The sequence below is a fragment of the Salvelinus fontinalis genome, chromosome 39, assembly GCF_029448725.1.
Source record: "Salvelinus fontinalis isolate EN_2023a chromosome 39, ASM2944872v1, whole genome shotgun sequence".
Taxonomy (NCBI): Eukaryota; Metazoa; Chordata; class Actinopteri; order Salmoniformes; family Salmonidae; genus Salvelinus; species Salvelinus fontinalis.
Genome location: NC_074703.1, coordinates 22126341 through 22139726, shown reverse-complemented (window position 1 = coordinate 22139726; position 13386 = coordinate 22126341). Strand labels below are relative to the sequence as shown.

Sequence of the window (13386 nt, the reverse complement as noted above, 5' to 3'; positions counted from 1 at the left end):
CGGAACATTTGTCACACAAAAGTTTTATTCAGCTGCTAAAAAGTTACAATCATCCATTATACAGAGTTTGAGTAGTACGGGTGAAGAATAACAGTACAGAAGGCACAGGAGGACAGAGTTAAGGTTCGAGTTGTGAAACGGCTGATCTTGATGACACCTTTCAGTCCTGACTGCGGTTGGACAGCTGTTTGCTCCTGACCCTGAAGTTGTTGAATAGACGGCTGTGACTGCCACCTCATTCAGCCAGCCTGACGCTCTCTCTGTGTTTTCCTGTGTTTGAAAAGCATTGCAGGCAGCCGCTGGAGCAGAAGTAAAGGTTGTGTTTTGTTAGCCGTCTGAAATGCTGGGGACCGGAACCTCATAAGCTCCCCTCACTATACCCAGCGGATTGGGGAAAGTCAACCCGATTGTTTCAATACATTTTGTCATTAAAAAATAAGAGACAGAGTAAATAGGGCGGAGCGGCGAGTGGGCCGGGTGACTAAAGCAATGTATTGTTGAGGTGTCAGGACCGGTCAGCTTATTCAGTGGGGAGGGGGGGGGGGGGTCGTTCTGCAAGCCAATACTTCTGGTCTGATTCACACGGCACTGCCACTCACACTACCTGTTCTCTGTCTACAAACACATATACTACCACTTACACAACGGCTCACTATCTACACACTGCCAATTTCACTCAGGCTGTCTGTCCTCTGTCTAGCTGGCTGCTAAAGATCCACACGAGTCAAAGTACACACACGCAGTAAACAAAGCTGCCACATAACATAGATTAGGTTATTGAAATGTGTAAGGAAGGAAGTTGACGACTGGTGTTGTTGGTTGGAATATGTAACAAATATGTATCTAAAATGTAACTAAGTTTTGGTGTTGTAAAGAAACATGCGGTACCTGAAGGACAGGAATGGTCCTATGTATCATTGCTATTATCACCGAAAGCCAAAACAGGGTGGTAAAAGCAGATATAGTGCAACGCTTGTAGCAAGACAATCAAAATGCATTCCCTGAGCAACATCCTTAGAAATGGAGGGGGCACCCTGTATAGTTTGGTTAGCACCAATAAATTGGTTTGAAATAATTTGTGTGGAAACGAAAAACATTCTCCAGTCAAAATGCCTGAGGTTTCCATAAAATGTGAGAATTCCAGAAGCTAGCTTGAAGTCAGATCGACATTCCAGTCCAGTTCCTTAATGTTTCGGTCATTCTCTCGCTTTTTGTTGATTTCCGCAAAATTGATTGGTTTTGGGATTAGAGCCCACCCCCTGCCGATGTTAAGAGTCTCCCTCAGAGGGGTGAAAGGGCAGGAAACAGAGTAGCCCTTTGTTGGATGATTAAACCCCAACACTATATCACAGATACCAGCAGGAGTCCACTTGACTTAATTTCCCTTTACTTAAGAAACACAAAAAGTGTTAAAAAAACACCACTCTATACTCCAAACTAAACCTACCTTTAAATAAGGGCCCCTCCTATGCGTTTTCTGTACCATAACAAATCTCAGCAGACTATTGGGTCCAGGCCATCCCACAGTTTAACCAAGGCTAAAGCTAAAAAGAGCTAGAGCTAAAAAGTAGTGCACTACCAGGGCAAAACAATAGTGCACTAAAAAGTAATGCAGCACTATATGGTGCAGCACAATATAGTCCTTAGAGTTTAGGGCACCTTTAAGGGTCCTTTGAACAGGGTTTGAGCAGCACGTTACCATCTCTCTCCTCTACTCTAAAGCCCATGGCCCTCAAGGCGGAGTCATCGGCCACCCCGCGACGTTCTAGAGCTGCCACCAGCTCCTGATTCTCCAGGTTGTGTTCTAGAATATTCCGAGTGGCAAAGATGGCCCACTGGCTGATGACTGGTGGAGAAACAACAGTTAAGGATAGCATTACAAATACATTCATGGCACAAAGAGAGTGAGAGTTAGTCTTATTTTTTACTATGGGAGAGGAACAAGAGGAATGTACAAACGAGACGCTCAAAAGCTTTTTTCTACACAAAACTACCCACATTGGTTGGTCTCCTACACATTCACACATACTCCCTTTCAACCACAAATCACAGAAAAGTAACATTAACCCTCACTCTGAATTAGCTACCACCATCCCACTGTACAGGAAACTATCAGTACAGTGAGTGAGTACTGTGTCCATTTTGAATGACAAGGAAGCGACCCAGCCTCCCGCCCCTCTAGTCCTTCCTCTCCACATATGCCCAGTCAGCATCTGTGACCAGGCCATATAGCTGTGGCTGAGACCTGGGCTCAAATAGTATTCTAAATGATTTCAAATACTTTATCTGTGCTTGATTGAGTTTGCCTGGCTGAATGGACCAATAGAATGATCTCAAAACAGCAAAGCCAGCACAGCTACCCACTGGGCACAGACGTCATTTCATCTAGCTTTGGCTTACATTATGTTCAGTTGTCAACTTAAGTGAATTTGACTTGAAATCAACAAAACATTTAATGTCATTGGATTTATATTGACTTTTCAAATCCAATCAGTTTTCACATTGATTTAAAATGTTTGTTTTTGAATTGACTTGGAAACAACGTTGCCTCAAACAGTTTTTCCCCAGTGGGTCTGGCTGTGGCCCACCTGAGAAGAGCAGAGGGAGCTCAACAGTATCCGTCCTTCCTGAGGGGGTCACGGGGAGAGTGGGGCTCAGATGAATAGCTCATCGCCTGGTGAAAAGACAAGCTGACACCGTGCACTGACCGGCAGCTAGTCCCCGGGGGGGTGGACGGAGGCAGACACAAACTAAGCTGCTGTTCTGTCAGTACCAACATCCACCAACAGTATAAACATGATGGATACACGACGCATACTGTATGATAATTCACCAGTGACTTGTATGTAGACATACACTCCCCTACATTTATTTGGACAGTGAAGCTAAAACGTTTAATTTGGCCCTGTACTGCAGCATTTTGGATTTCAGATCAAATATTTTATGAGGCGAAAGTACAGAATGTAACCTATTATTTGAGGGTATTTTCATACATATCTCTTTTACGTTTAGAAATGAATGCACTTTATGCATCTTGTCCCCCCGTTTGACCGTGTCATAAGTATTTGGACAAATTCACTTAGTGCATAAAATGTAGGAATTGGTCCCATATTCCCGAGGACACAATGACTACATCAAGCTTGTGACTCTTCAAACTTGTTGGATGCATTTGCAGTTTGTTTTGGTTGTGTTTTGGATTATGTTGTGCCCAAAATAAATGAATGATAAATAATGTATTCTGTCATTTTGGAGCCACTTTTATTGTGAATAAGAATAGAATATGTTTCTGAACACTTCTACATTAATGTGAAGGCTACCATGATTACAGATTATCATTAATTAATCGTGAATAATGTGTGAAAAACTTAGATGTACAAAGATCATGCCCCCAAAACACGCTAACCTCCCACAATTATTAATAACAGGGGAAGTTAGCATTTTTGGGGGGGTATGAACCTTTGTTCCTCTGTAACTTTCTCTTACTCATCATTATTCACAATTTTTTCAGAACTATCCATGATCAAGGCAGCATCCACATTAATGTAGAATGACATTCATGTGGACTGAAGCGCAGTTCTGGGATTTTCTTCTACTCAAAAATGAAAAGAAAATTAAATGCTGACACCATCTAAAATATAATTTCCATCTCCAGAAATGAGCCTAATAACAGATTGGTAAAAAAATATGTTTAACCTGTCTATATAAAAGGTCCCACAGTTGACAGTGCATGTCAGAATACATCATCCCATCCCTGGCACCATCCCTACAATGAAGTATGGTGGTGGCAGCATCATGCTGTGGGGATGTTTTTTCAGCGGCAGGGACAGGGAGACTAGTCAGGATCGAGGCAAAGATGAACGGAGCAAAGTACAGAGAGATACTTGATAAAAACCTTCACCAGACCTCTCAGAACCTCAGACTGGGGCGAAGGTTCGCTTTCCAACAGGAGAACAACCCTAAGCACACAGCCAAGACAACGCAAGATGTCTCTGAATGTCCCGAAGCGTGGCCCAGCCAGATCCAGGACTTAAACCTGATAGAACAGAGACCTGAAAGTAGCTGTGCAGCAATGCTCCCCATCCAACCTGACAGAGCTTGAGAGGATCTGCAGATAAGAATGGGAGAAACTCCCCAAATACAGGTGTGCCAAGCTTGTAGCATCATACCCAAGACTCAAGGCTGTAATCGCTGCCAAAGGTGCTTCAACAAAGTACTGAGTAAAGGGTCTGAATACTCATGTAAATGTATATATATAAAAAAAAAAATGTAATCAATTTTAGAATAAGGCTATAAAACCTAACAAAATGTGGAAAAAGTCAAGTGGTCTGAATACTTTCTGAAGGCACTGTATATCATCAGATATTAGCAATAAGCATTATCACCTGAAGCCCAACTGATGCAGCATCGTGGCTAGAAATACATAGGCTGAAGCATGGTTTGTCCATCTGCATTTCACCCACTGGTCACACCATCCGGATTATTAAATTATTATTCATAATTATTCATTATTATTCACTCAAAAATAAACGTGGTTTCTATTACAAAGTATGTCATTGCACTTTTAAGTCTCCATTGCCCCTTTAAGAGCTCTGTTGTGCAGTTATACCTAAACCATGCCCAAAACGCCAGGTGTAATATTTTTGCAATGATGCCATGCACAATTTTAGGAGTAGAGAAATAAACGTGGTAGCAATGAAAAGCCGGGATCCCCCTCTTTCTTAACAAAGGCCATTGCATTAAAGAATTGTTGTGCATTGACTGCTTATCAGAATACATGTTTCCCTCCCTATGGCTCTCACAACTTGAATGCGCCTCGAAATGAATATTTATCTGGCATAGAGCACATAACAACCCGATTAGGTAAATAAGCAAACTATTCTACTATGGGGTGGTCTGATTTTGTTTTACAACATTACATGGCAAAAATAGTAACACTGGAAAGTTACATCCTGAGTGATAAAGTACAGGATTTGAATTCCTTTGCCAGCAGCTATAAGTAGGACCTACACTGATCTCAAAAACAACCTCTCCAGAATCAATGGAGAACTTGTGAACCCCTGTGCATCCAACAAGTTTGTAGAGCCATTCGTCATTGCATGCTAGGAATATGGGACCAAATACTAAACTTGACTAGATACATTAAGTGCAATACCCTCAAATAAAAGTTAACATTCTGTACCGTCGACTAATCCCATTTTTTTTTAATGTCAAATCCTAAATGTTGGAGAACAAAGACAAATGTACACATTTTAGCGTCACTGTGTGTCCAAACAAATACGTAGGGAGTGTATACAGTGACACATCTATCATTCACCAACATTGACTTATGACTATAAACACGGTAGATGAACGTACGCATCAGCCACCACAATTACTTACAGGAAGACAAAAAGGATGATACATAAAAGTACAAAGATCATTAGGTTAACATCCATCCACAGTGGCTTATAACATGATAGTTACACGACTAGTATAATTTATTCACCAAAGGGACATTAGATTCTAGACGAATCAAAAGGATACAGGGATTGTTGCTGTCAATACTGCAGTTGTCCATAATGAGAGGAAGACCATCCAGTTTCCTAACCTGGAAGAATACAAAAAAATATAATCAAAACAAACATATTTACAATGCAAAAAACTACTTTCTCATCCAAACACAGTAAAAAACACTAGTCTCACTAATTATTCTGTTTGGCTTGAGTCTATGGATAGGGCCAATTTAAAACAATGCTGAGATGATGATTTTCCTCATGCAAGAAGAAGCTGTTTAAGTGCTGTTTCTCCTTGGTTTATATAGGACAATCTCAATAACTAACCAATATCTATGTCCCTATCAGCCAACATTGAGGTCCCTATCATTAGGAAATCCCTACTACCATGGAAAATAGCCATGTGTGGCTGTGGGTTGGTCTAAAGCTGTCACAACGTGTTGCACTGGTCTCTGTCACCCATCTAATTATATAGGTTAATTTACATACATGCGGTTACTCTGCAAATTCATTGGTAGAGTCATGAATGGCCATAGCAAGAGAGAAAATGCTGAGTAAGCTACTGTAAGTGTGCACTTTTCGTTAACTAAAAATCTCAAATTAGGAACTTAAGCCTATATGTAAAAAAAGACAATCAAATATTATCATATTCAATTATTATTAACCAGCTGGGAGCTGGCGAAGGTTAACTACTATGATTCTCAAGGGCCTTGTAAAGTGGGAGCAAGGTTTTTAAGCCAATGCAAGTGGACACATGCCAGTTTCCCCCCATTCCTCTTATTCTCTATTAAATGTGTCTATATCACAGTCAGTGATAGCTGCCGATAGCTGGGATGGAACAGATAATGAGTAAGGAATGTTTCTCTTTCCTCCATTAATGTAATAATAATACCACCATGAGGAAGCCAATATGGCTCAGTGCCACGATGGACTCAAAAGCACTTATTCTCTCTCTGGTGTGACCCAGGAAGCACAGATACAGCATGAGGAGATTACTGTATGTGCTATTTAACTCAAAATGTGTCTCAAATGACATCACATTCCCTTTAGTGAACTACTTTCGACCAGAGATGATAAGAATAGGAAATGTCATTTTACATTGTCAGACTCCTTGCCTGACCTTTTACACATGCTTTTTGACCCTTGATCTGTCCTTTCCAAGGATTAAACTCCTCTTTTAGACACCGAGAAAGCACCCAAAGGGCTTATTTAAGGGTTCAAAGGGAGTTTGCAAATCCTACTCTCAAAGGATGCGCTCTCAGACGCAACATGTGGAGGGTGAGTAAACTTCAAAGACTAGGATGAAATGCAGTTTATCAATGGTGTTGCATCACAAGAAAGTCAGTCATTTAATCTTCGACCCCCACACCCATGTTTTGTCTACTATCTGCACTATATCTGTGCCAGCTGTATGCCTGTGTGTCAGTACTGTTTGTCTGATGTCTGCTGCTGGTGGCAAAACATATTTCCCTCGTTGGGGATCAACACAGTATATGAATTTGTTTGTTTTGTCGTTCTTTCATACATCCATCCATACCTTGTTCTGGTTGGCAGTGTTTCCGTGACAGAGGTTTCCTATGAGACGGATGAGATGTGCCTTGAAGCTGACAGAGGGAGAGGATGAGCAGTCTCCTCCCTGAGCCAAGGAGAAGTTCTGAGCTGCAGTGAATACATTCTTACTGGTCTTCCCCAGAACATGGACCTGCTGCAGGAGATCTGTAAGAGGAGAAAGAGAGATGAATAGGAGAACAACACACATTTTACACACAAAGGGATACAGTACCAGAATATCAATTAAATCAGTCACATTTACTTATAAAGCCCTTTTTACATCAGAAGTCGGACAAAGCGTCCAGGGCCCAGGAAAAGACAAAATAACAATCAGTGAACATAAAGGCAAAATGATCAATTGGACAGAGAAATCTGTTCTACAGAAGAGGTGAGAGGTATTCCCCTGCCTCAGGTGTAGTATCAGAGTCCTGCTGATGATAAATGCAATTATTAAGATGTGACTGCTGTTTCAATTTAACAGCGTCTCTCTCAACAGAAGGGCATGAACCTGCTGGTACTTTAAATGTCATAGTTCCGTTCTAACACAGTAGAACCATATTATGTCACTGGATTTGTAGTGATAGTGTAAACTCTAAACTGTGGGCCACCTTTGTCATGGACATTTGAGACAGTGGGACATGCTGGTGGTTTTTACCAAAAAAAACAGCCATTTATCAGGGCTCTAATGTCAAAAGACTAAGCATCATAGGTAAAAGGTTTTGTAAACTTCCAGTTCAATAGACCTTGGTGTACTTATTTATTTACCAACGGTAGACTTGAGAAGGTCAGGATGGTTCTGCAGGAACATGAACTGTTTGTGATCAGAGGTCATCTCACAGAGAACATCTAACAGGCTGATCACAGTCAGGGCCTCCTTCAAAATACAACACAAATCAATCAACCAATAAAAAAAGGCAATCTAAAATGTCACAGAAACAGCAATAGCAGAAACAGTCAGGTACCCAGGCTATGGAACAGGTCATTTATACAACCAATCGGATCATTGATACCTCATTGTCTGATTCGGAGGCGAGTGTGAGCACGGCCCCACATCGCTCCTGGAAGCAGGATGCCAGGAAGGTAGCTACGGTGGGGGGGATCCCACAATCCTCAGAGTCCTCCTCTCCCAACTGAGCAGAGATCAGCTCCAGCAACGTCACCCTGCAGCTCCATCAATATTTATGTAATTAATTGGATTTATGTACAGTCGTGGCCAAAATTTGAGAATGACACAAATATTAATTTTCACAAAGTCTGCAGGTTCGGTGTCTTTAGATATTTTAGTCAGATGTTACTATGGAATACTGAAGTATAATTACAAGCATTTCATAAGTGTCAAAGGCTTTTATTGACAATTACATGAAGTTGATGCAACGAGTCAATATTTGCAGTGTTGACCCTTCTTTTTCAAGACCTCTGCAATCCGCCCTGGCATGCTGTCAATTAACTTCTGGGCCACATCCTAACTGATGGCAGCCCATTCTTGCATAATCAATGCTTGGAGTTTGTCAGATTTGTGGGGTTTTGTTTGTCCACCCGCCTCTTGAGGATTGACCACAAGTTCTCAATGGGATTAAGGTCTGGGGAGTTTCCTGGCCATGGACCCAAAATATCAATGTTTTGTTCCCAAAGCAACTTAGTTATCACTTTTGCCTTATGGCAAGGTGCTCCATCGTGCTGGAAAAGGCATTGTTCGTCACCAAACTGTTCCTAGATGGTTGGGAGAAGTTGATCTCAGGGGATGTGTTGGTACCATTCTTTATTCTTGGCTGTGTTCAAGGGGAAAAATTGTGAGTGACCCACTCCCTTGGCTGAGAAGCAACCCCACACATGAATGGCCTCAGGATGCTTTACTGTTGGCATGACACAGGACTGATGGTAGTGCTCACCTTGTCTTCTCTGGAAAAGCTTTTTTCCAGATGCCCCAAACAATTGGAAAGGGGATTCATCAGAGAAAATTACTTCACCCCAGTCCTCAGCAGTCCAATCTTTGTACCTTTTGCAGAATATCAGTCTGTCCCTGATGCTTTTCCTGGAGAGAAGTGGCTTCTTTGCTGCCCTTCTTGACACCAGGCCATCCACCTAAAGTCTTCGCATCACTGTGCGTGCAGATGCACTCACACCTGCCTGCTGCCATTCCTGAGCAAGCTCTGTACTGGTGGTGCCCCGATCCTGCAGCTGAATCAACTTTAGGAGACGGTCCTGGCGCTTGCTGGACTTTCTTGGGCACCCTGAAGCCTTCTTCACAACAACTGAACTGCTCTCCTTGATGTTCTTGATGACCCAATAAATGTTTGATTTAGGTGCAATCTTACTGGTACAAGCACTGCTTGTGAAGCCCTTTTTGTGCAAAGCAATGATGACGGCACATGTTTCCTTGCAGGTAACCATGGTTCAGAGGAAGAACAATGATTCCAAGCACCACCCTCCTTTTGAAGCTTCCAGTCTGTTATTTGAACTCAATCAGCATGACAGGGTTGTCCACGTCAACACTCACACCTGTGTTAATGAGAAAAATCACTGACATGATGTCAGCTGGTCCTTTTGTGGCAGGGCTGAAATGCAGTGGAAAGGTTTTTTGGGGATTCAGCTCATTTGCATGGCAAAGACGGACTTAATTGCAATTCATCTGATCACTCTTCATAACATTCTGGAGTATATGCAAATTTTCATCATACAAACTGAGGCTGCAGACTTTGTGAAAATTAACATTTGTGTCATTCTCAACTTATGGCCACGACTGTACAGTAGAGCTTTTCTAGAAGATCAATGTAAGGAGGAAACTCATGTCAATCACACATTTGGGACCATCAAAAGGAGAAAGAATTGCTCACTTTGGGTGTAGATATAATAGTTTCTAAGTATTTGTGAGAGTAGTTAGATTCTTTAATTGGATGAACTAGATGGAGTTACCTCTCCTGATGGCTCATCCCTGCATACATGTTCTTAACGAGCACTGAGGACTTGAGGAAGTGCTGGGTAGCAATCAAAACCCTGTCAAAAATATGTACCATACATGTTTATATACTGTGTGTACATCTAACACACACAGCAAACCCCATCTCCCACACCCAACCACACCCCTCAGCGGGTACCTACGTCCAGTCCAGTTCTGACTGAGTCCTACACAGCTCCATGACCTTCAGGGCCAGGTGGATGTTCCCTGGATGAGCCAGTTGCTCCACCTTGTGTTCATCTAGACAGGTGTGGAGCACCATGGAGGAGTAGCCCACTGCCCTTTCATCATCCACACACAGCAGGGCCCTGTGATCAAAGACAACACAGACTTGACTTATCACTCACACCTATAAGATCCCTGCAAACACCGACAACACAGACAGGTGTGGAGCACCATGAAGGAATAGGCCAATGCCCACTCATCATCCACACTCAGAAAGGCCCTGCAAACACCGCCAACATAGAAATCAAACTGGATGACCTTCAGAGATAGATGGGATGGGTTGAGGGTAATTGAAGGATGGGATTAAAAACAAACAGAAAAGATAACTACTGCAAAATACTTTGTGTCTGTAAATTGTATATTGTATGTATAAACTGGAAGCCTAACTATTGTTGTCCATTAGTGTACTCCAATTAGGGGAAGGGTTTCAGGGTTAGAGGAAGATAATAAAGGAATACAATTGTTTGTAAAAACAAATAAAAACAGTCAACACATCAATAACTTCGATACAGTCCGGTACGATTCGCTGACACTATGCTTTCATGCATAAAACACGTAGATTGCTGTTTGTAGGCCTAAAGGATCAATAAAGGTGAAGTCCTAATGTGAATTGTGAAAACCATGTAAGGCTCAAGCTTAATTCTTTCACGTTAATTTCCCATACATGATTTGCAAATAAGGTCGAGGCCTTGAGAGGTGAAACTGATGTAGGGCCCCAAGTACTTACAAGAGAAGATCTGGAAAGATGAGCGTCCAAATGTCATCTTTGCAGAACTGGTTATCAACAGCAAGGTTTCCAATGAACTGTACCCCACATCGAAGTGCTAGATCAACGATAAAGTGCAGAGAACAACAGTCAGACATGTATAAGAAGACCATTAAGAGAGATGTTAAGACATATTTAAAATCCTATCAAATTTGAACAGTTATTACACAATATGCTACAATTGTTTTACAAGCAAGCACACAACTGCAAATATCAGGCAATTACACATATTCTCTTCAGCCATAGGAGGGACAATAAAACAAACAATCACCTTCAGTGACGTAGTCAGTGTTCTCAGACTTCAGTTTCTGAAGCATGCCTAGGATTCTGACTGACAGGTCAATAGCACCAAGTGACCTGGATAACAAGGTAGGTTTGCTTATGTTTTAACCAAACCACACACACAACCGGACAGAGAGGGAACACTTCATAACAGGGAAACTGTTAGATAGAACACCCCCAGGATTTTGAAGTGTAAATTCCTGTGAAAACAAAACTACAGACGTGGATGTGCTTGGTAATGTTATTAACTCTTCCTTGACTGGCGTGTGTGAGATTGGATTAGAGTGTCTGGTAAATTAACTAAAATGTAGCTCCAATGTAAAACATTTGTGTGCATGCTCTTGTGTGTGTCAAGGAAACTGGATTCAATACTGACTGCAGCCCACCTCATTAGGGACTGGTTGCGTGCACACTGGACACAGCCATTCCTCTGGGCTCTGAAGCATGCTGCAGTCAACTGCAGGATCAGCTCTTCAACCTCTCCACCTGCAGCCTGGATCTCCTCTGATAGCTTTGACAGGATCTTCATTAGGCTCCTGAAGGCTTCTTCCTCACTGCGGTCTCTGTGAGCACACACACACACTTGACTTGGGTGTAGATTTTAAAATTGTCAAGTGAAAACTGAACACAGAAGACTTGAGAATAATGGATAATACAGAAAACGAGCAAAGTTTCATTTATACAGACAAATTCAGGACATGGGTAGTAACATGATGGCTAGTTGCTACTCCTGAGTTTGCCTCGGACTGTTAAACTGAGGACGTTTGCTAGCTAGTTAGTTAGCCACATTTAGCTACATAACTCTTCCCTTTGCGCACCTGTAATCCTGAATTCGTAACGCATTTGTCAGTGATTGTAAAACAGGTAAATGTTTTTCACGGAACTTCTCAGCGAGAATTTCATTCAATAATGTTGGAAAATCCATCCTAATCCATGATTCCAAAGCGGGTTCCGCCATTTTAGTTTGTATCGCTCTCCAGTGTGGGTGGGACTTCCGTGTTACATTTTGTTGTTTGATACGATAAAACCAGGAAAGAGGCGGCGCTAGAAGGATATTTCACATCAATACCCATGTAAACCTTCTAATTGCGATGACATTGGCAGCTTAAATGATTGGATAGGTTTTAGTTTTTTTCACATTAGAAATAGACATAGGTAACATTAGCTATATGTACATAAAAGCAAAGCACATGCTACAGATTATTGTGATAATGCCATAAATTGACCACAGCTAGCACATAATGTTCTGAGAAAGCATGTTTCTTACAGCTTGGCGAGAGCGTGGTTGTCCTATACTAATAACAATTAGAATATATTTATTTTATATAGCTCTTTTTATACAGAATCTCAACGTCGCTTTTAAAAAAAACTAAGAAAAACAAAGACACAAAAATTCCCCTTTATAATAAAACATTGCATGCATCTATAAACACATTTGCACATGGGGATTTTTTTTGGGGGGGGAGGCAGAGACTGGAAAAACATTAGCCTTTTACAAACTCATTTAATGCAATTTTATATCATTTACATGATAAGACATTTGCATTATATTGTTTAATACCACACAAATTACCAAAATGAGTGGCTACTCTGACAGTGCCAAACTGAGCAAAAAAAAACGACCTGGTCTTGAATGCAAACAATAGCCCAGTTCAAGACAGATTGGCCAAAATTGGAAAAAAATATATAGGCTATAGCAGGCTACTAAATAAACTTTCCAGTGGCACTACCTCACCCAATGTTGAGAGGAAGTTTAGGCTCATCACCGTTGATGGCTACTATTATTTGACCATGCTGGTCATTTATGAACATTTGAACATCTTGCATAATCTGCATACCTCTTATTCTACCTTTGAACAACACAGATTGTCTTCCTGAGTACCATCGCACCTGCCAACCCAGCTTCCTTCTCAATATCTGCTGATGTCTTCTTTGACATCCTGGCCGATGACAACCAGTTCTCTTTCGATGTTGTAAAGCGCTCTCAAAATGACATGATTATGGGTGAGTAGAGAGGGAGTCAAGTGCTACGCAGTCATTCAAAACAGAGAGAGAATGTTGAAGAACATGTGAAGAACAAGTTCAGTGAGTAAGAATACTCTTATGCTAGTTTC

At 41.5% G+C, this 13386-nt stretch overlaps 1 protein-coding gene across 1 annotated transcript; it reads right to left on the bottom strand.

Annotated features, from left to right (window-relative positions):
* Positions 1-7: 7 nt before the first annotated feature.
* Positions 8-12280, bottom strand: atxn10 (ataxin 10). Its single transcript, XM_055905228.1, has 11 exons — positions 12091-12280; positions 11659-11835; positions 11262-11347; positions 10952-11048; positions 10143-10307; positions 9957-10037; positions 8054-8204; positions 7809-7917; positions 7030-7208; positions 5524-5587; positions 8-1846 (listed from the first exon to the last, which is right to left on the bottom strand). Exons 1-11 carry the CDS (start codon positions 12228-12230, stop codon positions 1662-1664), a joined length of 1434 nt encoding a protein of 477 aa, XP_055761203.1. The 5' UTR covers positions 12231-12280; the 3' UTR covers positions 8-1661.
* Between the last annotated feature and the right edge of the window lie 1106 nt (positions 12281-13386).

Excerpts from the sequence above, each read along its gene's own strand:
- atxn10 (XM_055905228.1), bottom strand. The coding sequence starts at position 12,230 with ATGGCGGAACCCGCTTTGGAATCATGGATTAGGATGGATTTTCCAACA. Across the intron at positions 11,049-11,261 it reads CACTGACTACGTCACTGAAG|CACTTCGATGTGGGGTACAG; the intron begins GTGATTGTTTGT and ends TCGTTGATCTAG. Across the intron at positions 7,209-7,808 it reads CCTTCTCAAGTCTACCGTTG|ATCTCCTGCAGCAGGTCCAT; the intron begins GTAAATAAATAA and ends CTCCTCTTACAG.